Genomic DNA, 23,598 nt, shown 5'->3' on the forward strand with positions numbered 1-23,598 from the left:
TGGTCTTGAAACTGATGCCATTTTCATTGATGGCTCAAGCACAAAAAGGAGAAGTATGCTAACAAAACTTAATAATGACATATTTGGGTGGCACTGTCAACACAAGCACAGACAATGTGAGGAAGCTGAGAACTGTACAGTAGAAATGGGATGAAATTTAACATTACAAAGCACAAGGTCACGTGCCTCAGTGTCTATACCAACAATTTTGCTATAATATGGGAATTCACCAGTTGCAAACAACAGAAAGCAGAAATACCTATGAATTTTAGTCAATTACAGAATGACTGTATGCCATATCAATGTGGTAAGGCCATAAATTAAAAAACAAACAAACAAACAAACATGATCACAATGTGCATCACTCAAGCTACTTCCAGTAGAGATAAAAAATGCATTAATGCTATTCAAGCATTGGTGAGACTGGCGATCTGGAATACTATGTATAGTTCTGGCCTCCTGAGAGGTGAATTTAGAGAGGTTCAAAAGAGGTGAGTTTAACTTGGGATAGATATAATGAAGGAGGATTAGAAGTGTGGGGAGCCACTCTTACTTCGGAAACGAAAAGCACTTGACTAGGGAAGAAAAAAAAAATCTGCCAGATCTGAAATATCTCAGAATTAAGGACCCTAACTAGTTTTGAGGCAGTGATTGTATGACAGGGCCTTTACGATACAGGGAACTGGACTGGATGCACCAGGATGTCCATAATCCTATCTTCCTATATGTAATAGTTAGCTAGGCTGAACTGTTCTTGTACAACTAAATCTGTGCGAAATTACACCCTGCTCCAATAGCTAAACTATAGCAGCTGAGTGACCCTATGCAAGCAGCCTCATAGCACAGGTTTGATCAGAAAGCCTGGAAATCTACTAGTAGATTATCTGGCCAACTGCCTGACTTTCTATCACAGTAGAAAATGCTGGGAACCCACCTCCTTTTCCATTATTACATAAGAGGGTTTTCAAGAGTAAAATTTATTTAAATACCCTCCCCATGCCCCTTCATAGTTTGCAGAAAACATATGCAAGAATCTGCAAAAAGCCTGTGATGCTGACTGGCTGGAAAGTGCTCTAGAAGTCACTCTGGAAAGCTCAAGATTTTGCCCAGGTTTTGCAAGCATTCCATAGCCACCAGTGCAAACCTTTCACTTGACAGGACACTGATGTACAAAGCATTTTCCCATTGCATGAATGGTGACAGCAAGGAGGTTCTGATATACTGATTGCAGACTAATGGCATACCTTAATCCAGAAAGTCCTATCATTAATACTACCACTTCAACTGTACTGAGAAACTCCACTGTAGACAGAACTCCAGCCGTTTGTGGTGCCTTATCACTCTGTCAGCTAAAATTACTTGGCTGACACTGAAAAGCAAGAAGACTTGGTGATGGCATGGCTCTGAAAGGTGCTAGCGTCTGTACAGCACTTTGATGTAGCTGAGTAAGGCTCTACCTATTAAAGAATTACTATGGATTTGATAAACAGAGGCATAAGTCTCCTATTGCCAGAGAAGTTTGGTTACACCTGTTCCATCTGAGACTTTTTATCTTATGAAAGCACCGGACAAAAAAAGCCTTCGAACGAACATATGTTTAAAGCTACAGTCTCATCATACAGGATGTACAGTTATCTCTGAAGAGAATGCGAGATTCATGAAATCGTGCAGGACAGACAGAACTGAAAGCATAAGAAACGTAACTTTCATTCTAAGTACGTACAGACTCCAAGCAGAGCAGGAAGGATGCTCTAACACAAACACCATGAAGGCTGCAAGTAGTTCAAAGGGGCTGGATTTAATGGTAGCTTAGTTCTCCCAAGGCAGCAGCATGAGGAAACTAATGGCTAACCTATGAGGGCCTGTGCTTTCAGAGGGTGGCAGGAGTTGCAAAAAGAAGTGATAATTTGATGTCAGGAGTACCAAAGTGGGCTCACTTCTTCGGTTGGTTGGCACTAGGTACCTATGGAAGGTCACAGAAGAGAATCTGGAGGTTGCCATGAAGCTTGGGTTTACACCAGCAGAGGAAAGGTATCCTTGAAAGGGAAGTGGAGCTCTACATGCCTGTCAAAGGAGTCCTGAGCCCAGAAAAAGCACCAGAAGCCAAAGAAACTGGATCTGGGGTGTGACAAGGGAATATGTTATGAAGATTAAGGAAGCTTGCCTTTTGGGACCAAGCATGTTATGGGAGAACTGTATTTAAAAGGGCATAGGAAAGGAAAAGTCTGGGGATAATGAAAGAGAAGGAGAGCAGAGAGAAATTCCAATGTTTGCAAAGGAAGTGGAAGATTTAAGCATCGAGAAGGAAGCTGTTCAGATCAAGCATAGAGAGACATTAAAAACTAGACACATCCCCAGGGGACAGAAGCATTAATAACTCTCTGGACAATCCAGGCCCCTTGAACTCTGTTGTATACTTAGATTAACTCACTTTGGTCCTACTAGGACACAACTGCAAAAACTAGAATCTGGCAGCCCTACTGGGCCAGAGAGACCTAAGAAGGAGCCCATCTCCTACAGGCACAGCTGAACTCTGAACCAGCTTTTGACCAGCCTCAAATATTGATCCAAAACATCTTTAAAACCCAGGGGGTCCCAGCATCAAGTCATGTACTCTGCAGCCCAGCACCACTGTCCATCCAGCAAGTGGCACTGCTGGCACAGCTAACCCAACGCACGAGGATGACACAGGCCCGGCTGCACTCCACACTCCCAGCCCCCAGCCCCAGCCCCAGCCTTGCTCTCTAGACTTTCACCCACTGCCTACTTACTTTTTAATTAGATTTTTAAACAAAAAGTGAAAGTATTTGCTAAAATCCCCCTAATTACACTAAGATGCTGAACTGATTGGGAAGGGAATAGGAAATGAAAGCGACTCACCCTCTGAGGGAGAATTTTGTCAGCCATCTTCCTCCTCTTGGCACTGTACATTTTTTAAAGAAAAAAACACGTTACCATGGTGACAGATCTAGGAGTAACGAGGCCACCTGCTAAATTATCCTGACATCTCCACATGCTGGTGCACAGCTGTGCATGCATCAGCAAAAGGGTCTCACCCATGCCCAGGACCTAGGACCCCATCTCTCAGCAGCCCGGGGAGATGGTTAGCTAAGAACAAATCAGGGCTGTCTGTTAGGCATCTTGGAAAGAAGTGCGCAAGTTCTTTGATCACAGGATCTTCCATGGTGCAGGCTGGCAATGTATGCAAGTACATGTGTACATGCCACCTATGGATACACAAAGAGCATGTAGGAGGACAGCGCGCGTGTCTGAGAGTGCACACAGACATGCCTATGCATACGCACACTTAGCAGGCGAATGCCTGTGGACCGAAGGCGAACTTGTTCAAACAGATCAGAGGATGCATTCATTCATACCCCGAATTGAGTGCCAATGTTCACGTGCGTATGCGAACACGCATACATACGTACACTTCTCTGTGTACATACATTTGTTTCATTGAAACACATTTACATATGTAATTTTACAAAGGTAAGTGGGTTTTATGTTCACCTTTATGAATGCATATGTGGGAAGATATCTCTGTGCCTGCAGTGCATATGCATAGCATGTCCATACCCATACACAAGCACATATACATACGTATTCTTTTAGAAACATGCCTGTGCTCATATACATACACACAAATGTATATGTGCCTAAGAAATAGCACTGTCAGGAAGATCTCCAAATATATTCCCTTTTGATTTCTTCAGATTCTCAAAAATCATTTGTGCCCATCAAACTGTCACCTAGCTTTCTCTAACAGGGCCGAGAGGGAATTCAGGCCTAACTCTTCACCTCTGTATTTTGTGAGGCCTTTATCTTAAGCAGGAGATGAATCACTCAATCTGTGACAGACAAATGGGAGAAAGAAACGCCTGCTGCTGCTCTGTCAGGGCGGAAGGATGCCTTACTATTTCTTTAGAGGAAGTCCCCTTATCAGCCATGTCCACGTAAAAGCTGTTTCGACACACATCGGGTGGCATACTCCTCTCCTACAGCTGCTAGCGATAAGCCTAGCCTGAAATACCAGATGCTTTCCCCCCCCCCCCAAAAGCCAAGCCTGAGGCACTCTCTGTGGCTGGAGGTCCAAACCACATCTAGAACTCCTTCCTTAGGGCCAGAAAATTCATCCACACAATCACACCCAATTCTCAGGTGAACAATGTCCCTTTATAAAAGTGCAGGAATAATGGGACTGGAGAGCTCCATGGTGTGAACCTCCGAGACCTTCCACAGCTGACAAAATCAAATCTACACTGACACACTTCACAGAATCTGCACAAAAACGCATGAAGCAATGTCTGAGCAAGCTACGTTTTCCCCAAGGGAAATGGAATATGCACCTGCAGCACCCCCAAAGGCTTGCAGTTAAAACAGAACAAAACAGAAAACCCAGCAAATTTCATTTCAACCAGTTCTCCAAGAGTCTGTTACAGAAAGGAGATTTAATTTGCTTTTTGGCTCTACCAAACCTGCCAAGAAAGGCAGATTACACCTTCTTGGCCCTTTCGTACCATAAAACATAGGGCTTGATTAAACCCAGAACTGGACCTGTGGAGTTGGAAAGGTCTGCCTGAAAAACTAGAGAAGGTTCAATGGGAGACGACAGGGAGGCAGAAGTGAACAAGGGGAACGCATTCAACACATTACCGGGAGGGAAGGCACGGCAGGAGAAACAGAGAAACTTGTCGGAGTTCTAGGAAGCACTGGTATAAGCTGGACTCACTACAGTAGAGATTACTGTTGGGTTCCTAACTAGATGTGGTGAAGTTAAGGCAGCTGGGGAAAAAACTGCTTCCTTCTGTGATTTATGCCATTAAATTTTAGGGAACAAATTATTCTCATTTGATGATCCCTGGAAACCAGTAAGTGCCTAAAGAATACCTTAATTATTCAACAATAGCAGTCCATCAGATTGTATCTACCCAGTATATTTGAAGGCTAGGCATGATTTTGTGCAGTTTCCTGAAAGATCTCCTGGGAGGTGCTGTGGAATGCACATTTTGGCTAGTGCTGGGCAAGGCGTCCATGACGCACATACATCTCTTGTACTCATATGCTGCACCCACACACATTCCTTCTGCACTCAATCTTATTATATTAATACTCTTGGGATCGGTGTCCTTTCCAGATGCATCCCAGATATAAGAGTTCCCAAGTCTGGCTTGCTGTTCCAAGGCATATAACCTGGACAGAGCAGGGTTCCTGAAGCACTGACCTTAGAGAGTCATGTTTTACTTACAACTAGATGTGATGACACCACCAAAGCACTGTCTGAACACAGTCTATACATATCTATAATGATTTTGCAAAAGGCAGACCAACTAGATGACTGTATCTATCCTATGTAGTTGTCAGGAACTCGCTCACACTTAGGAATTCAATCCGTTGAGGTCTCATAATTTGCAAAAAGAAAGTAAAGAACTGTTACTGACGAGATAATGCATTCCACAGTGTACAAAGTGGGCATATTTCGAAAAGACAATTCCTTTAAAAAATCTTCTAATTCTAGGAAATTATTTCCTATTACTTTCTCCAGTGTCTTTATACATAGGAATGCCTGTAAAAACTGAAAGTTTTATGACCATTCTGCCGACATTATCCCATAGTGACCATGGAATAAGTATTCACGTGACCAACTAGAAATCTTTTCCATTTGTGTCTTGTTTACAAACCATTTTGTTAGTCAGTCAGAAAACGGAGCAATTATAAAGAATAGATAAATAGTATAGTATTTGTACTGTATTTGAAGAGAACTGCTCATTAACAAGTACTTTATAGGCTGAATATAATGGCCAGATTTATAGCCTGATGCACATGCAAGGGAAAAACATTGTAACTGCAAAACCAAACATTAGTAAAGGTCAGTGTGTTCAGAGACCATTCTCAAACAGGGTAGAAAGCAAAATTTACTAGTGTTTTTTCCTCCTTTAAGAAACTGACAATCTCTACATCTTCTTGTCTGTCTCACTCAAACTAAAAGGTCTTACCTACTGATAAAGAGACCAGTTTTTCTTCCTCAAACTGTTCTCCCACGTTTCCTTTCTGGCACACTCACCTCCTGGTTCGGTTCTGGGTGGCTTGCTGCTGCTGCTGCACTTGCTGCTGGACCTGCTGCTGCTGGACCTGCTGCGGGGCCGTGCGCTTCCTTGTCGTCTCCATCACCGTCTGGGGCATCCCAGGTCGCACCGAGGGGCTTCCGACATAGGGGGGGCCTGGGGGACCCATGGGAGCCCCCTGATGGGGCATTCGAGCTCCTGATGGCATCCCAGGACGCTAGGGAAGAAGCAATACAGAAGAAAGAGCCAGTTTGGTCACTGCTTCCTCCGCAGAAAAGATATTTGTACGTAATCAGACACCAGCTCAGGCAAGCTCCCAGTTTTGGCCATCCTGATAAGCACTAAGGAGCAACACTGAGCAGAAGAGCTCTGGCCTGGTATTTCCCAGCCATCAGAAAGAGGAACTCGGTGACAGAGTAGGCAGGAAACATGGATGAAAAATACGAGGCTTGGGAAAACAGTGGTCAGTAACAAATCCAGGCCAGCTTACAGCAGAAAGCTCTACCTTAAGACTGAACAAAAAGTTCCACGGAGGCTACGTGCAGCCCAAGACGGTGTGGTCACCTGCGACTCAGAGCTGCAAGCAAGACCGCATCTCCAGTGCTGCAGACTTTGCACTGACTGGCGGGCTGCGCTGATCGGTAGGTACGTTGCAACAAGCAAAGGTGAATCACGAAAAGACTATGGCAAAGCATTTTCCACTGAGAGCCCTCTCTTCTACTTACACTGGAGAGCAGTGCAAGTTCATAAAGTGACAAGAATCCTTTAAGAAAAGCTCATCTCTTTGATCAAGCCTCCACCAAAAAAAAAAATAAATAAAATAAAAGAAGTGATAGTTTTTCAGCACTGCCTTTAGGCATTCTGAAGTTCTGACATTTATGTTGACTTCCGTGTGCTCTGGAACAGACATTTTGGGTCAGCCCACAAGCTTAATGCTGTGTAAGACACACAGTAAACTCAATTCTAAGCCTAAAAATTTATAGCTGTCAAGGAAAAACACCAGTAAAATAATTCCCACCTATAAAATATAACTCAAAACAGAGAGAAGAGCTTAGCTCCACTCTAAGAATTATCAAAATGTTTATTATATATGCCTACGTACTTATGAAAATATACACACATGCACAGACACACTATTTTCATTTGAACCAATATGTAAATAAGAATGATCCTACACAAAAGTCTTCTGAAAGTCTCAAGTCCCTCTCCAAAGACTTTTAAGGAAACCAAGAAGCCATTAGCATCCATTAAGGACAAATAATTGGTTAAAAGATAGGAAATGGGGTAAAAGCAAATGGTTCTGACAACAGAGGGAAGGCATATGCAGAGTTCTGCTGGGACCTGTGCTGTTCAACATAGTCATGAGCAGTCTGGAGAAAGAGAAAAAGCAAGGAACTGAGAAAGTTTGTTGATGATGCTAGGTTATTCAAGGCAGCAAGGACGAAGGCCAGCTTCGAAGAACTGCAGAAGAACTTTATGAGACTGCCCGTGCAATTACGTGGCAAATGAAATTAAGTATCATCACATACAGAGTGATTTACACGGGAAAAAAGAATCGAACTGTCATATACAAAAAAATGAGCTGTAAGCTGACTGTTGCCTAACAGGAACAAGATCCTGGAGTTAGAGCAGACATTTCCAGAAAAATCATCAGCTCACTGCTTACCAGGAGGTGGAAAAAAAAAAAAAAAAAGCCCAATATTAAACACTAGAAACCTCAGGGAAGAGAACAGAGAACATCACTGTGCCACTCTCCATGGTTTGTCCACACGCTGAATGTTTTATGCAGTTCTGGTTCATGCAGCTCAGTAATGGTAGAGTAGATCCGGAAAAAGTACACAGAAGAGCACAAAGATGATTAAGATATGGAACACAAGTAAAATTAAGCACACTAGGACTCTTCCACCTGGACACAGGTGGTCCAAGGTAATCTAAGGGGGCATTTGCAAGAGCTCTGCAAAACCACGAGCGGCCTGGAGAGGGCAGATGGGGACCGACTGTCCACTGCCCCTTCCTGCACACAAGCCAGGGCCAACAGAGAAAACCAGGAGGAGCCAGGCTCATGGACGACAAAAGGAGGTGGTTCCTCACCCAGGGACAGTCAACCTGTGGAACCCCTTTCCGAAGGATGCTGCAGAAGCTGAGAGTCTCCATGGGCTCAAGAGGAGACTGCACAAGCAGTCTGAAGAGGGGCATGGAGGGCTGCTAAATACGTGGAACATATATTTGGCTCAGACACTCCCCTGAGTTGTCCACAGTTAGAGGCTGTGAAAGCACCTGGGAGAAGTACTCAATACAGATGCCCTGTCTATTCTTCGTCTGTTGTAGCCATCTGCTATGGTTGCTGTTAGAGACAGCACTGTAGGCCAGAAGAACCCTTCCTCTGACCCAGTAAAGCTTCTCCTACCTGATGTCCCGACTCCTACATTTCCCAGTAATGAAGCACCTGTTCTGGCTGAAAACTTCAGGCAACAGCACTTAGCTGCATCTCCAAATTAACCACCCAAATCCACCACAGTCCCCAAAGCCCTGATGATCATCATCAGTTCACCCTGATCATCACAAGTCTTAGACAGTCCTTGGGCTTGGATGCATGAAGGAAATGGGAGAAGGAAATGACCAGTAAAGAATCAATGGCGATAACTGGCGTGGATAGAGAAGGAAGGTCGAGGTAGAAGAGAGACCAGCACAGGAAGCCAAGTGGGTGGAAACAGCAAGTATTGGTGTAAGAAACTGGTCACACGCAGTCGCAATAACGGCCTCAAGTATGGCCACTGAGCAGAGAGAAGCAGGAGGCAGCAAACAGGCAAAACAGAGGCTTTGTGCAGGGCTGAAAACATTTTCTCACGTAAATATGGAAATATGAAAACTGCTGGGACAAAGCAGCTCTCTCCTTTCCCCCATACTCACCCCCACCCTCTGACCCAGGCAGAGGCAGCAGAAACAAATGGCCCAGAAAATACTTCCCACTTGAGCTTGTGTTTAAGCTCTTTCTGTTGCCTGCCAATCCACAAACTGTGGCCTTCTTCCAGCAGAGATCAGACCACGGGGCCTGTTGTTGCCTGTCCATCATCCTGGGACATTTGACAGCCATTCAGAAAAGACAGGATCCTGGGCACAGTCACCTCATGCTCATCTCTGATGGACACTGGCCAAAGGATCGAACTGCAGGCCCGCTTTTCTGACTCTACAAAGGAACCTTAAGGCCTGGAGAACAAGGCCAGCAAGCCAAACCTACTTTTGATCTAGGTTTGACATCTTTGAACTTCCTTCACTTCTCTTTGTTAGGCATTAAAATAGAGAAAGGTAGAGAAAGGATGAAACAGAGGAAAAGGAGACCACTCAAGCAAACGAAGCAACATTGCAGACAATGTATTCAATCCTACCCTTTGGCCTGCCTCATTTCTTCTCTTCCCATACTCCTGTCTCCTGTACTGTCTGTAAATAAAATATCACCCGCAACGCAAGTGCCGTCTCCTTGTTGCAAGCCCACCAGACTCCCAGCAGATAGACAGAAACGCTTTCTCTACCTAAACGTATCTAACAGAAGAACATGAGCAGTACCTTCCCGAAAGCTTCTTTCTCTTTCAAACACAGATGCAAGAGCAGACAGTGACAGACAATACTTCACACTGTCTTTCACAATGCTGACATCAAGAAAATGCCACCATCCTGAAAAGTAATACAGTACTAGTATATCTTTTGAAAGAGATCTGTGAGGTACCCGTGGCTATGGGTTAGGATCTGTCTTTTCCCCTCTTTCTCATGTTATTTTAGTAGAGGAACGGGATCTGTCTTGAACAAATATCATCCATGGTGAAGGCTGCAGAGCAAAACAGTCCTGGCACATCCTCCTTCCCAGGAAATCCTGCACCCCAGACCTGCCTACCCAGCCGAACTGTCTCACCCGCAGACCTGCCCCTCTTTTCCCTCCAGTGATCTCACATACATGCATTGCTCTGCATTACCCCAAGGGTTTAACTGAACAGAAGGCAAAACACTGCCAGGTGCAGGAAACGAGGAAGAACAGGGTATGCCTCCAGCTGGGGCTACAGCCCTTGGGCCAGAGAGGGAACGCCCTCCCAGCTACGAGAAGACGAAGCAATGAGCTGCTGCGTGTGCAGCAGCTGGGCAAGGCCCAGCAGAGCAGCGCACAGAGAAAGGCGCACAACTAACCGCAGCCAGAACCACCACACTGGTCACGGCACTGGTCCCCAACCATTCTGCTGGTTGCTGCACCGCCTCACCACTTCTGTATCGGCGAGCGGTCCACGGCTGCCCAGCTGCCCCTTTCCAACGCTGCACACATCGTCAGTGCGGCAAGCACACCACCTCCACAACAGCTGCTGCCAAGTCCCTCTCACTACCTTCTACTGCACTCTCTCAAGCCACCAATTTGGCTCTTCTATTTTCTTCCCTTCCTGACCAAACCTCCTGTCACATCAGATGGCTGCCTCTTTCCTCCTCCTCTTTGCCATCCTTCAAGCGGACTTCTCCTGTCTGACGGCAGAAATGAGACAACAGCGGAGTGGTCCTTTTCTGTATATTTCTACTGCAGTCCCTTCTCAAGGGACATCAACATCACAGCAGCCAAAATGCTGCAGCAGAAAAAACCAGGGTTCCTGACTGAACATACCAACCGGAGGACAATAACCTGGAGAACTCATAGGTAAAAGGAAGTCTCAGGAAAAGCAGAACATCTGCACAAGCCTTAGGGAAGGGACTGAGCAGCAGGCTGGGAGTCACCGCAGTGTAATACGGCATCGGGTTGTACACACAGCTGTTTCCTGCTCCGGAAGACAAAGACACTCTCCGTCTTGGTACCACACAGGAGGATCCTGACGACACACAGGGAACAGCCCGAGGCTCCCGGTTAACACAGAAACTGACAGATTTTGAGAAAAAGCAACAAAAATTACCAAGTATGTCAGTGGTGTATTTGTAACAGAAACTGAAAAAGAAGCTACCTTGGCCAGACAACATACAGTGTCAAGGCGTTACAGTAGTCACTAACATCTATAAGGTGTAAACGTAAGCACAAAGAGATGTCAGATGCTGTGTGGACATGCGAGGGGGTAGAAGTAACCAGAAGTAACCGGAACAGTTAAGAAATTTAGGGTAAGCTGATATTCCCTGATGGCAACAGGTGCCTGACCGCACAAGGGGTCTCCCAACAGCAATGTCCTACCGAGTGTCTCATTTAAAAGGGACTTGTAGAAGTGCAAGAAAAAGAGCTGCACAGCTTCTCTCCTCTCCTAAGATAACCACAGATATGATCTCATAGCGGTTTCCATTTTCAATGTCTATGAATCTCTGAGAGTTAGCAAGCAGGAATGCCAGTATTTCAGTTCTTATCTATTTCCCAAGATCCCAGACTCAGGGTCCAGGTGTTCCACAGCTGTGACTGCCAGGTTCCACCCATCATGAAATAAAAGTCTTTAATTTAGGAAACACTACATTTACGTAACTGTGAACTGTAACTTAAGACAAAGCTCAAGTCAGTGATGACCTTTTTATTTCATGCATGTCCACGCACAGCTCAGAACAATTAGATACCCAATCTCAACTTCAACCTACTTAGATGTAACAAAATGAAAAAATTTTTAAAAAGCCATTAAAATTGTACCTAACAAACCCTATACACCATTTTTGAGTTCCATCAGCGTGCTGGTTTTAATAGACCCGATCACATAAGCTACTGCGATCCACTGCATGGAATGGATTTTGCGTGAAGAACAACTGATTAAACTAGGTCTCCTCACTCTTTACAAGGGATGGGAGTGAGAACAACAGAGCTCTCCAGTGTCATGAGCTCAATGGAGAGTGCGGAGGCTCATCAGCTGCCCAGTGTCTCTTCCAGCACAAGACCTAGACAACAGCTAGCAGGCGGCAGAAGGAGGTACTTTTTTATATACTATAACCTGCAGAAATTCTTGACACAGAACACTGTGATTGCTAAAGTTTACACGGTTTCAAGGAAACAGTAATTGTACTAACCTACAGAAAGCAAACCCCCACACAGGTACTGAACAGGGGGTACCTGTAGTTCAGAAAACTCTACTGCTACTCTCCGCTACTAAGTGCAGGCAGAGTGTTTGGAGGAAGCATCACTATGTTTTTGTCTTGCTCCTATGCTTTAATGCAGTCTGCTGCTGCTGCCCTTAATTGGGGACGCAGGGTGAGATGACCAATATGAGTGTTTTCATGTTCCTACAAAATTTCTTTTTTAAAACACAGAAAAGTCATTCATATTTGTTTAAGAAGCCCATTTTGCATAAAATCACACTGAACACTATTAAAACCTTAGATAGAATGAATGTGATTTTTTTTCTTAATTGTGTGTGATCTTTTCTGCATTTGCTAGCCCGCAGCTAGTCCAGGGTTCAGGCAGGACAAATCCACAGTTTCTGTTGTCGCCTTGCGTACTCTTTTCAGCACTGTACAACGTTATCACTCTACCAGACTTCCGCAAGTATCTTCCCAATCAAACTGGCTCACCGAGGCCAGATCACTTTATTTCTCCAGCCTGCTCTACACTCACTCCAACCATCTCCTTCCTTAACATGACGAAACAGGAACTAGACATGAAGTAAACCAGTGACTCCATTCTTGAACCCTTCCTCTGATAAAGTCCTAACACAGGCAGCCACACAGAGAGCCCTGTATCAGGGAAGTGGATAAAACTGTCTAAAAATGAATGTTCATGAGGCTCCTTTCTGCCCATTAGTGTTAGCTGATTTATGCTCTGACAAGATAATATTTATATCCATGAAAATACAAAATTAGTATGATATTATTCATTAGTAAAGTTACACTTTCTCCTACCTAATATTCTCCTCGCCTCAGTGATATCTTCTAGTAGTCATCTCTACAGAGAGATGACTTGCTGAAAAAAATCACTTTTATCCACTTAAAGTAGATCACCATTTGATTTGGGGGCGAATAGCTTTAGTTCTTCCCATTATAGTAAAACAAGTAGCATTTTTTTAATATACGGAAGTATGAGGAAACAGGGCTGGAAGAGCCCTTGACAGGTCATTCAGGCCTTCCACTTGTCTCAAAGAAGGGTCACCAGTATCTCCATCACCTTTGACGCATGTTTACTACTTTAACCAGTTCCTAAGAGCCTCCACTGATTTTACAACTTTCCCAATCAATCTCCAAACTTAGGTATTATGAAAAAGAAATCACTTCCTTCCAAACCTAACCACCCTCAATCTTCCATTTTCTTACTGACGCAGTCTTCACAGGCCTCCCACTACCACTGTCCTCTGAAATGCTTTTCTTTTTGCTTATCAGTCATGCAGATGACCAAAACAATAATCCTGTAAGTATACGCTACTGATACACAATGTCTTCTGCATTACTCTCTGCCCCATCTCTTCATCAGGCCAACATTTTACTTGCATTCTTACTGGCAGTGGCTGCTGCTACGCACTAGGCAGCCCACAATGACATTCAGGCCTTCTTCCTAAGCGGTTACACTCCATTTAAAACCCAGCAGTGTATGAGGAGATGCACTGCAACGTTTGTTTATGAAACTCATTGCTCATCCTCTTCTCCAGGTCACTGATAAATCTATCAGATACGCCATACACATCTTCAGGGCACCAGACCTGTCTTTCAGTCTGTTTTCACATTGGCAATGTGTTATTTATCATTATATCATATATTTGTTTACACCATGGTATGCTTGAAACCCTTCCTTCACTGTAATAAATGCTGTTCCACATAATGCAGTTTCTGTACTTACCGCAAGCATCTATCACCAGATTTGGGAGGCAGATAAGCAAACAAATAGACAACAGGATCAGTAAAGGTATAAGGGATACATGAGTTTCTATAAATTAGCAGTCTTGACGTGAAACTGACATTAAACAGCAGAGATTAGCAGGAACTATGAGAAAAACATATATTAAGAGAAAATAAATACGAATAAGGACTTATTTTAACAGCAAGAGCTCCCTAAGCACAGCACAGGGGACAAAGAACAAGATCACTATGGGAAAAAGGTGATCTGAACTGGCACCAGGTATATTGTAAATACAGATACAACTTGATAGTTAAGAAAAGGACATAGACTTTTATACATATACCTTGTGCATAAAAGGCAAGAAGATTGGTTTTGAAAGAAAGATAAAGGGGGAACAGAAAAAGGACACAGAAGCAGATTAAAGAGGTCAGAACAACAGGACAAGAAAATGAACCTCTCAGCAGCTTCCCATGTGAAGGAGACACAGATGAGGTCAACAGTACGAAGTACCAAAGAGGAAAAGATTCCTGCAATTGAGTCATAAGAGGATAGATATTCGGAGAAGAGCTTTGACAAGATCTGCACCATTGATCTTCTCAAGGCTATATGGAAAGATAACTGTTTGGGTAAGAAAAAAAAAAAGAGAGAGAGAGAGAGAGAGAGACACAAAGATGCTATCCAGGCAAGAGGTCCAACCAACAGGGAGGCCTATGATGAGGTCTACTGCGTGGAGAAAAAAAAAAAAAAAAAAAAAAAAAAAAAAAACACAAGAGGAGGAGGGGCCAGCAGGAAGATTAATAGCTCGGTTTGGGTCAACAAAATCTAAGGCAACAGCTGGACACCCAGAGGGAGATGTCATAAAGATGGGCTGAAACGTACTACTGGACAGTAGAAAAAACATCAGTAAGGAGATAAATCAGCATAAAAATGGTCATTAAAGCCATGTTTATCCATAAAAATGCTAGAAATGGAGCACAGAGCAAAAAAGAACAAAGTGAAAGATGAAGCCTCAGGAAAAAAACCTTTCCTTCCTCCCACAGAAACAACACACAAGACCCTGATGAAACAAAATAGGAATAAGACAATTATAAAAATACATAAAACAAAAAAAAAAATCTAACCTTGTTTAAATAACAAAGGGCTAACCAGAGATATAACGAACTATCAAGAATTCAAGCAGGATGAGGACGAAGTATCGCCCTTGAGATTTTTTAATCGTTAAGATATTTCACATTACAGGGGTGACCCATTTGAATGGGACAAAGAGGGAAGAAGACTTCTTCTAAGCTGGCAATATGGAAAAGAAGAACAAAGGCAAGATGAAGTATACAAGAGCAAAGGGCAAAGTGACCTCAGCAAAGGAGAATATGTTTCCAGAAAGATCAAGTGAATCCAAATTCTAACTGCCCTCAGGAAATGCTGCAAAATTTTCCTTTTCATTAAAGTGTTCACATAGCAAAAATTTTTCTCACAACATTCTACCTCTATTTACATCCCCCCTATCTTTGCCAAAAAAAATAATTCCTGCAATAATCAAATAAGTACAAAGATAAAATAAAAAAATAAATAACTTGAAGAGGAGGTTTTTCCTGAAGTGAGAGCAGCCTCTGACTCCAAGGAATTCTGATAAACTTTAATTTTTCAAGGACTTAATTCACATACTGCCACACTGTATGTGGTAATAAAACTGAATAGCGAGCAAGATGTGAACACAAGGCAACGGCTGTGATGGCACATTCATTTATTTGGGAGAACACAGGACCTGAAGAGGTAAAACAAAGTATAATTTTTTTTCTCTTTTTTAAGTAATGGAAGACTGACTACCTCAACTTGTGCTTTGATTAAGAGATACCTGAGATGAGGAAAAGACTGATGGAAAGAACAAATGAGGAAGCAAAAGCCAAACCAAAGATCAACATGGAGGGTAGGGTAGGTGAGCGTAGGGTAGGTAAGCGTAGGGTCATACAGGAGATGTTCAGGCAAGACAGTAACAGACAAGAAGCCCCAGCCTCACCAACAGCTAGCAAGAAGATGGCACACAAATGCAGATATTCCATGCAAATTCAGATATTCAAGTAAGATGCCACTAGCAGCTGAATTCCCAGTGCAAGACAGACTTTTTTAGCATCCAAATAACTAATGGAAACCAGTTCTGCCGCATTCATTCTGGTATAAATTAAAAATTCCAGTGCTTAAGAGGACAGCATGCTCATTTCACATGAAGTCCAGCTAGATGTAGAAGAAATACATTCACGTAACTATTTTAGCCACTCTTCTTGATACTGAAGGAAGTTCGTTGGTGTGCAAATGCCAACAGAAACCTTGGAAAAGCAAAAAGCATTCCATATGCCAACACCTCCCAACTTGCCTATGCTTCAGCCTAGCTACAGTCATCCTGAGCCACAACATCTTAACGACCCCACGTGTCCACAACAAAACCACTGCCGCAGACCTGCACACCAGCTACTTGATCATCTCTGCGCATCTGCCAATCTAGGAGCAGAGTGCTCCTGCACATTCGCACCATGTCATCTGCTCACGGCTCTCCAAAAACAGAACGTCACCTGGAAGTCCTCAGCCCTGCAGGTCTCACCACATCCAGGACCCGCAGGGCACCGGCCAGATTCTACGCATCTGGAGTAAGCCTGAATTGCGGAGACAGTTCTGCAGCCTGCGGTGAGCTCTCCAGATACCTGTTATCATCGCACAAGAACCCCCACCCGACGTCTTCAAAAAGAAGGTGTCGCAGAAGGTGCCAGAATCCTCAGGAGAGAAAACACTACTGGTAACCAAACAATACCCGCATTCTTTTGGACTTTTCAGTAATCTTATTTTTCTTCAATGTATATCTAGATAAGAAATCCACATGTCATAAATGGTGACTGCATTCAACCATTAGAGAATCATCTAAAAAATATGGTTTCCAATGACAGCAAAACAGGGGTTAGCATTTCCCCTTAAAAGGAGATTGAAGACCCGCTTCTTAAACAAAAGCTAGAAAAATGTTAAAGACCTGAAGGATTCCTTTAATTAACCATGGCACCCTGAAATTCTCTTGTGGGCAAGTGCCTATAGACCGCTTCAGATCCGCAGAGCTAATCTCTCCAAGCCCCTGAAAGTCACCTGTTAAGTAGCCAGAGGATACACAAGAGCCAAGTCTGGAGACAAGAACCAGAGGCAGCACCACAAGGCTTCCTCAGGCTTTCATCAGAATTGTTTTGCAAAACACAAGTTTGATTACAGAACAAAGTGTCCTACAAGCCCATCTGGGTCAGATCCAGTGCAGATTCTGCGCTGAGAACAGGCTCAAAAGGACGCTATTCACCATTCATGGAGAATCAAAGCAAAAATCACAGCACACATCCCCCCAGACACAAGCCTGTATCATCAATGAATCAGTGCATATTCTGGGGGCCGCGCAGACCCCGGTGCCCTCCTGGCACGGCAGTCACCAGCGCCCCAAGAGCACGCTGCAGGCGCCAGTCCAGCCCAGCACAGAGCCTCCAGTTTCCACTCATCCCTCTATTCAGAGCCAGCCAGCTCACTAACTTTCCCGACTCACCACCCCATGGACCAGAAACTCAAAAAGTTTGCTTTTCGTAGCTTTGCGAGCCCCTCCTGTAACTTCGTCTGTAGCCATCAGGGTCTGCTCAGCCTCTCTCACTCTCTCTCTTCCTCTTTCTTTCCCTTTTCTGCCTTTTTCTCCAACTCTCCCCTCTGAGTCCTGCTGGGCTCTCACACTTCTAATAGCGCGGAGTGGGGAGGGGGCCCCTTCAGGGCCTTGCTGACGGCCCACTCGCGCTAAGCCTCAGCTGCTGCATTCCTCCACTGATAAGCCAGAAATAGTTTGTGCTGCCGGGTTCTGTGTGTTTACTCTGCAGGGACAGAAAATCCAGCTTTTTAAACCTCTCTGTCCAAACACCAGAGATAAGCAGGAGGCAAATTGAAAACACGTCTCAGCCTTTTAGTAGCAGTGCTGCAACCGCTCCTGCTCGGCGTGAGGGGATGGTAAATTCTGGGGCAAGGGGAAGGGGGAGGGGGCAACTCCGGCAATGACAAACTCGGTGCCTCGCGGAGAGACTTTTCCCACTAGAAAATGCAGCAGGCGAGCAGTGAGAAACAATGGTTTTCCCTTGCTCCCACTGCTCCTCCCGCACTGCCTTTCCAGGCCTTTTCCCCAGGGACCTGGCAGGCAGCACACAGAAACGTTCACTGGCAGCATTTCCAGCGCATGAGACGAGCACTAACCCCTTTGGAGGGGAGAGAGGAGCAGCAGGAAGCCGGGAGCAGGGAGGGACGGCTGTGAGCGCGAGGGGAAAGAAAGAGTGCGGGAGCGGCAGAGGAGGGGGCGGGGGGCAGCATGGCGGCGGGGCGCAGCGCGGCGGTGGCTTGGCTTCCACCACCGCCGCCTCCCCGCAGCCGCTCCCGGCAACGGCTCTCCGGACCGTTCGGTACCGCTGCGACGGGGCCGTCAGAGACCCCGGGGACCGACGGATGCAGACGCGCTGTTAACACCACGGCTGCCATTACGCGCCGGGGCTGGTCGCTGCCGCTCACACAAAGCCCCGCACGCGACCAGGTCCCGGTCCCAGGGCCCTGCTGGCACCGCGGAGCCCGCGGCCGCGCCGGCGCCGGGAGGGCGAAGCAGGGCCGCGGTGCCCTGGCCGTGCGGCCCAGCCGCCGGCAGCCTGGCGCAGGCCCAGGGCGGCGGCGGCCATTCCGCACAGCGGCGCCGGCTCCTCCGTAATGGCAGAGCAGGCGGCAGCGGCCCGGGGCGGCGAGCTGCCTGCTGACAGCTCCTCCGCGTCTGCGCTGGCGAGGGCTCACGGCTCCGTCTGCCCGCCGCAGCAACGGAGATGTTGCCAGGTTACAGGAGGGTTTTATCTTACTCCTCTGCTTGAAATTCTTGTCTAGGGGCTGTGAATTTTCTAGCAAGGCCACGAGCAGAAGAGAATCAGACCTGAAACAATTAAATAAATAAATTTCTGCCCTCAGCCAGTACTAAGAACAAGCGCAGAGAAGACACTGAATCAGCTAGCAGTGAACAGCAAGCAGGAACATCACGCAGCCCCTTGCACATGAGGATGAAGGCGACAACCTCCGCTGATTTTCAGGGTGACCCCACCCAAGCACTGCTCTCTGAGGATACCCATGGGAATTACAGAAATTTTGGGATGGTGGGCATTGCTGCCCATCCCCCCTCCCCCCTCAGTCTGGTCTATTCATAAGAAATACACCCAGTAAAGCGACATGGCCTTATTTTGTGCAAAATCCCTCCCTGAGATTCTGGCTGGCTTGAATTAAATGCACTTTATCTGGAACCAGGCTGTGTGGCGCCAGCGTGCTTGGCAAGGTGGCAATGGGCCTGTCTGCAATTTCTTTTAGATCCCCAAAGCACACACCACCCCCAGCCCCTGCCTTGCAAGCCCCTTCCCCTGCTCCCAGCACAACGTGCTGGTTTTTCTTTAGACATCGCGCCGATTGCTGGCTGCCGCACTTGCTGGAGCGCCGCAGCTTCCACTGCAGTGGGGTTACTGACACACGCCTTTGTGCAGGTGTTGGATTGCAGTCCCGATTTTGTGAGAACAGCACAAACAGCCGAAGAGCTGCCCAAACCCAGGGCAGCTCGTGGAGGGCTTTAGACAACCACTGCCGGGCTCGACCCGGCCTCCGCGCGGCTCCGACCCGGCCGCAGACACCAGCCCGGGGAGCGCCCCCCCCCCCCCGCCCCCGCCCCAGCGGCCCGGGCCCCGCGCACCGGGAGGCCCCGGGGCCTCTCGGCGGCCGCCCGGCCCGGCCCGGCCCGGCCCGCGCTCCCGGCGCCGCGGAGCGGGACGGCGCTGGGCCGCCGGGCGGCCGCCCCAGCCCCCCGCCGCGGCGGGCGCGGCTCCGGGCTGCGGCGCGGCGCGCAGTCCCCCCTCGCGTCCCCCCGCGCTCCTCCGCCAGCAGCACCAACGGCACCGAATGGCAACGGCGCGCCCGGCACGGGCAGGGCGCGCGCCAGCCGCGGCCCCGGGCGCGCCGCGGGCGGACGGACCCGCGCCGCGCCGAACCGGGCCGCCCCGAGGCGGGCGGGCCGCAGCGGCCGCCGGGTCCCGCGAGCCCCAGCGCGGCGGCGCGCACGCCCGGCGCGGCTCCCGTGAAGGTCAGCGCGCGGCCTAGCGGGGACGCGCGCAGGGGCGGCCGGGCGCGCGGGCGGCAGCGCGGCCTTAACCCCTTCCGCGCCGCGCGGGGGGCGCTGCGGCGGGCGGGGGCGGCAGGCGGCCGCCCTGCTTGGCCCGGTCCGGTCCGGTCCGGTCCGGTCCGGTCGCGTCCCACCGCAACGGGGCGGCGGCGCCGGCCGGGGCTCTGGCGGAGGAGCGGGCGCGGCGGCCGGGCGGAGGCTCGCCCCGGGGGCGCAGGCCTGGGGGATTTCTGCCTCTCTAATGAGCTGCAGGTAACGAGCGGCAGCTGCCCCAGCTCCATCAGTGGGTGTCTTTGCTACGCGCCGAGGCAGGGGGGTTTGTTACCAAGCGTTACTGAATTTCAGTTCAGTACAATACCGTATGAATCGCATTTAGCTGCATGTTCTCAACAGGAAGTACATAAAGATTTCCTTAAAAGAGCATCCCGTAACAAGGTCAACCGCTTGAAATCAGGGGTGGCGGGTTCACTGCTGCCATAGACAGAATCAGTAGAAGTCCTGAAGTATTAAAAATAAATGTTCATGCAATAATAAAACTCGGCTCTTGGCATTACTGATAGTTCTCAAAGTGCTTCAGAAAAGAAGTCAGTGTGACTACCCCTTTTTTTGCAAATGGAAACCAAGGCACAGATGAATGGAGGTGACCTGCCCAGCCTCACCTAGCGAGGGATTAAACCCGTTTCCTGTGGTTCTTCGCTCACCACGATGCTGCAGAGAAGAACCAGTGCGCAAGGCCTGCGCACAGAGGACAAGGGTCACAGCGCAAGGACGACGTCCCCCAAATTACAGCTGATTCACTTCGTAAATTAAATAATTTTATGTTAAATCTCTCCTTTTTGTCTATTTTCCCCACGTTTTCTCATAAAATGTAGAAAATAAGTGTGTTTGAAAAGTGCCTGATTCAACCCAAATATCTTTCTCTTCCCCAACTGCTACAGCTCCCTGGGCAGCTCCTGGACGTCTCTGGTCCAGGACATGTCAGCAGCACGGACGGCTCCCGGACGGTTGCGTTCCCTCTACTAGTCCTTGAAGGCTGAGCAGACTGTGGAGCTCCTTCAGTCCCTCTTGCTCCCTTCGAGCTCATACTCCCGACTCATTTTATTTCAAGGAAAGCCTGAAATTCTTCCTCCACCTCTCGGGGCTCCGGAGGTCACCTCTGTCCAACCAGCTTGTTTGCTTTATTTTTCTTTTTTTAATTCTGTGTTATTTTTCAAGCTTTTAATATTTTTAAACTATAGTGATCAGGCTGTAAAAGCTGGAAAAGATGAGGTGGTGTTTTTTGAGGATATGTTTGTAGCTGCCTTCAATTTTCTGATCTACAGGTAATTAAAGAAGTAGATGAAACTGCTGGTCATCCTAAAGAGGCACGGTTTCTCTCATCCAATTTTTCACTCAAGTCAACAGGGCTCTGTCCACTGAAATATTAAAATAACCTTAAAATAACTTAAAATATTCTCTACAGTTTTAGAACTGATGTCATATGGCATAGAAAAAGTACTGACAAGGCTGAACTTTTGCTTATTATAATAATGTTTTTTCAAGAAAAAGAAAAGGCTTGGGGAAAGAAATAACAACTAGGTCCTGAGTTCAGAATTATTCAATATTCTCATTAACAATCTCAATAACGAACAAGAGAACATGCTTATTAAATTTGCGAGCAGCATAAAGTGTTGGGGGGGGAATTATAGGTATACTGGGAGAGAAGATTAAAATTAAAATCCTGAGAAGCTGGAGAAGTAGTTTGAAAAACCAGGTATAGTTCATTAAGAAATACTGCAAGGTTCCACATCAAGGTAGGAATAATCAGCTACATAAATACAGGATGGAGAACAATTGGTCAAATAATAGTTTTTGAGAAAAATGTTTGGGGAGTAACAGATCATAAGCTGAATGTGAATCAACAACATTACACCCACACAAAATAAGCAGACAAACCGTAAGAGCATCAGCAGTGAATGCTGCCCCACATCTCTCTTCCCCTTGGTGGCAGCAGAAGCAGTGACGATGACACTCTAGATTCTTCTTATTCTCCTCCTCTCGTTCTGTCTCTGCTTCTTTCCCATCCTTCCTCCTTTTCATGGCACAAGCAGTCACGGCACAATTGTAATAGAGCTGAGGAACCCTCCTGAACTAATCCTGCTGTGGCAAGAATCGTTCATGTTTCAGTTTGGGGCTCTGTGCAACAACAAAAATGTAGTGGAAGGGGATAAAGATGGTTCAGAGAACAGTAAGTGTGGTCAGGACTGTAAAGCCTGAAGAGGGGAAGAGGAAACAGCAGTCTTCAAATATCCAAAAGCTGGTGCAAATAAGGGAAAAAACTTCTCCATAGCACAAGAAATAATGGGCTGAAGTTGCACCCAAGGACATTTAGGTTACATATTAAAGAGTACAGCAGTAAATGTAGAGATGTCCTGGAACAGCTTCTCAGCAAGGATGTGCAATGTCCATCGCTGAAGGCTTTTAAGAACAGGTTGGACACAGAGTGATCTGGACAAGCAGTCCAGGGTGATGTAGGTGGTATTGAGTCTGTCCTAGAAGAGGACAGCTGGAAAAAGAATAAGTATCTGATTGCTAAAACAATATTACAATAAGGAATCTAAATATGCAGATTGCACTATTTTTCAACCCTACCTGCAGTGAAGAAATACCATAAGAAAGAGTATACAAAACAAAGGCAAGAAAGAATAAGTGTGGGCAAAAAAGCATTTGTGTCTATCTCCAGAGGTTCCAAACGTCCTTCTACAGAGGTGCAGGGATAATTACAAGCTTACATCCTGATTATTTTTAAAAGCAAACAAAGACAACAGCAGGGATGTCAAAAGATGGAGAAAAAGATATGTAATACTATAGGGTGCAAAATGATGAGTTATCAGTCAACCGTATTTCCGTACTTCCATATTTCAGCCATATCAACCATACTCGTTTTATCCAACTCTGCGCAACCCTGTGTGACCTCTCAGTAGCTGTCCAGTCCCACTATGGCTCTGCCTCCACTCTTCCATCCTCACCAAAACCACTTTCCGTAGGTTGTGCAGTGACACCTGTGCATGGCTCCTCTCCTTCACTTAGCAGAGAAGCAGAGTGCTACAGGCAGCCCACAACCCTCCTTTCTTTTCCAGGCAAGGGCCAGAGCAGGGCTGCCGACTGTAAGAAGTTAGTAGGAAGACTTGGATTCTGGAAGGAGAATGAGGCAAGGCAAGGCAAGGCAAGGCAAGGGGACTGTCCTGGAATAGATTTTCATTTTTCAAAAGTGGCAGAAATAAAGGAACACTTGGTTGCTCAAGCCTTTAGCATCCACCACGGGTTTAAGTTCTTCCCCAAGATTACATCCTAGCCTTCTGGTGTGACAGTCTGGTGTGGAAACTATCAACAACTGCCCTGCATTTCTTCTGTTAGTATGTCTTCTGAAGCTCAATGAAATTTTCAAGTAGCACTGTATTAAAGGCTTCACTGAAGTCTAGATAAATTAGATATACTGTTTCCCTTGCCTAAAAAATTATTTATCCAAGAAGGATATTAGGTTAGTAAACTCATGCTGCCTTTTATCCCATCTACCATTTATGTCCTTGTCATGTTCTGTTATTTTCTCTTTCAAA

The 23,598-nt window shown here is 46.4% G+C and overlaps 1 protein-coding gene and 1 long non-coding RNA gene across 4 annotated transcripts in view; one reads left to right on the top strand and one right to left on the bottom strand.

Moving 5' to 3' along the window:
* SMARCD3 (SWI/SNF related, matrix associated, actin dependent regulator of chromatin, subfamily d, member 3) overlaps window positions 1–23,598 on the bottom strand; it is a 100,124-nt gene that overhangs the window by 49,356 nt on the left and 27,170 nt on the right. Inside the window, exons 1-3 of one of the 3 annotated variants that reach the window (XM_064505524.1) lie at window positions 20,361–20,399; window positions 6,065–6,282; window positions 2,881–2,923 (exon numbers count right to left, since the gene is read on the bottom strand). In XM_064505524.1, the coding sequence (XP_064361594.1) occupies window positions 2,881–2,923; window positions 6,065–6,282; window positions 20,361–20,384 (285 nt within the window). In that variant the 5' untranslated portion in view covers window positions 20,385–20,399. Of the gene's footprint in view, window positions 1–2,880; window positions 2,924–6,064; window positions 6,283–17,380; window positions 17,642–20,360; window positions 20,400–23,598 lie in introns of those variants that run through there. The other 2 variants (XM_026115826.2, XM_064505525.1) reach the window with 2 other exon arrangements.
* LOC135327395 (uncharacterized) lies at window positions 20,532–21,346 on the top strand. Its single transcript, XR_010387497.1, has 2 exons — window positions 20,532–20,803; window positions 20,941–21,346. It is a non-coding gene; the product is annotated as an uncharacterized LOC135327395 (long non-coding RNA).

This window comes from Dromaius novaehollandiae, chromosome 2, assembly GCF_036370855.1.
Source record: "Dromaius novaehollandiae isolate bDroNov1 chromosome 2, bDroNov1.hap1, whole genome shotgun sequence".
Classification (NCBI taxonomy): Eukaryota; Metazoa; Chordata; class Aves; order Casuariiformes; family Dromaiidae; genus Dromaius; species Dromaius novaehollandiae.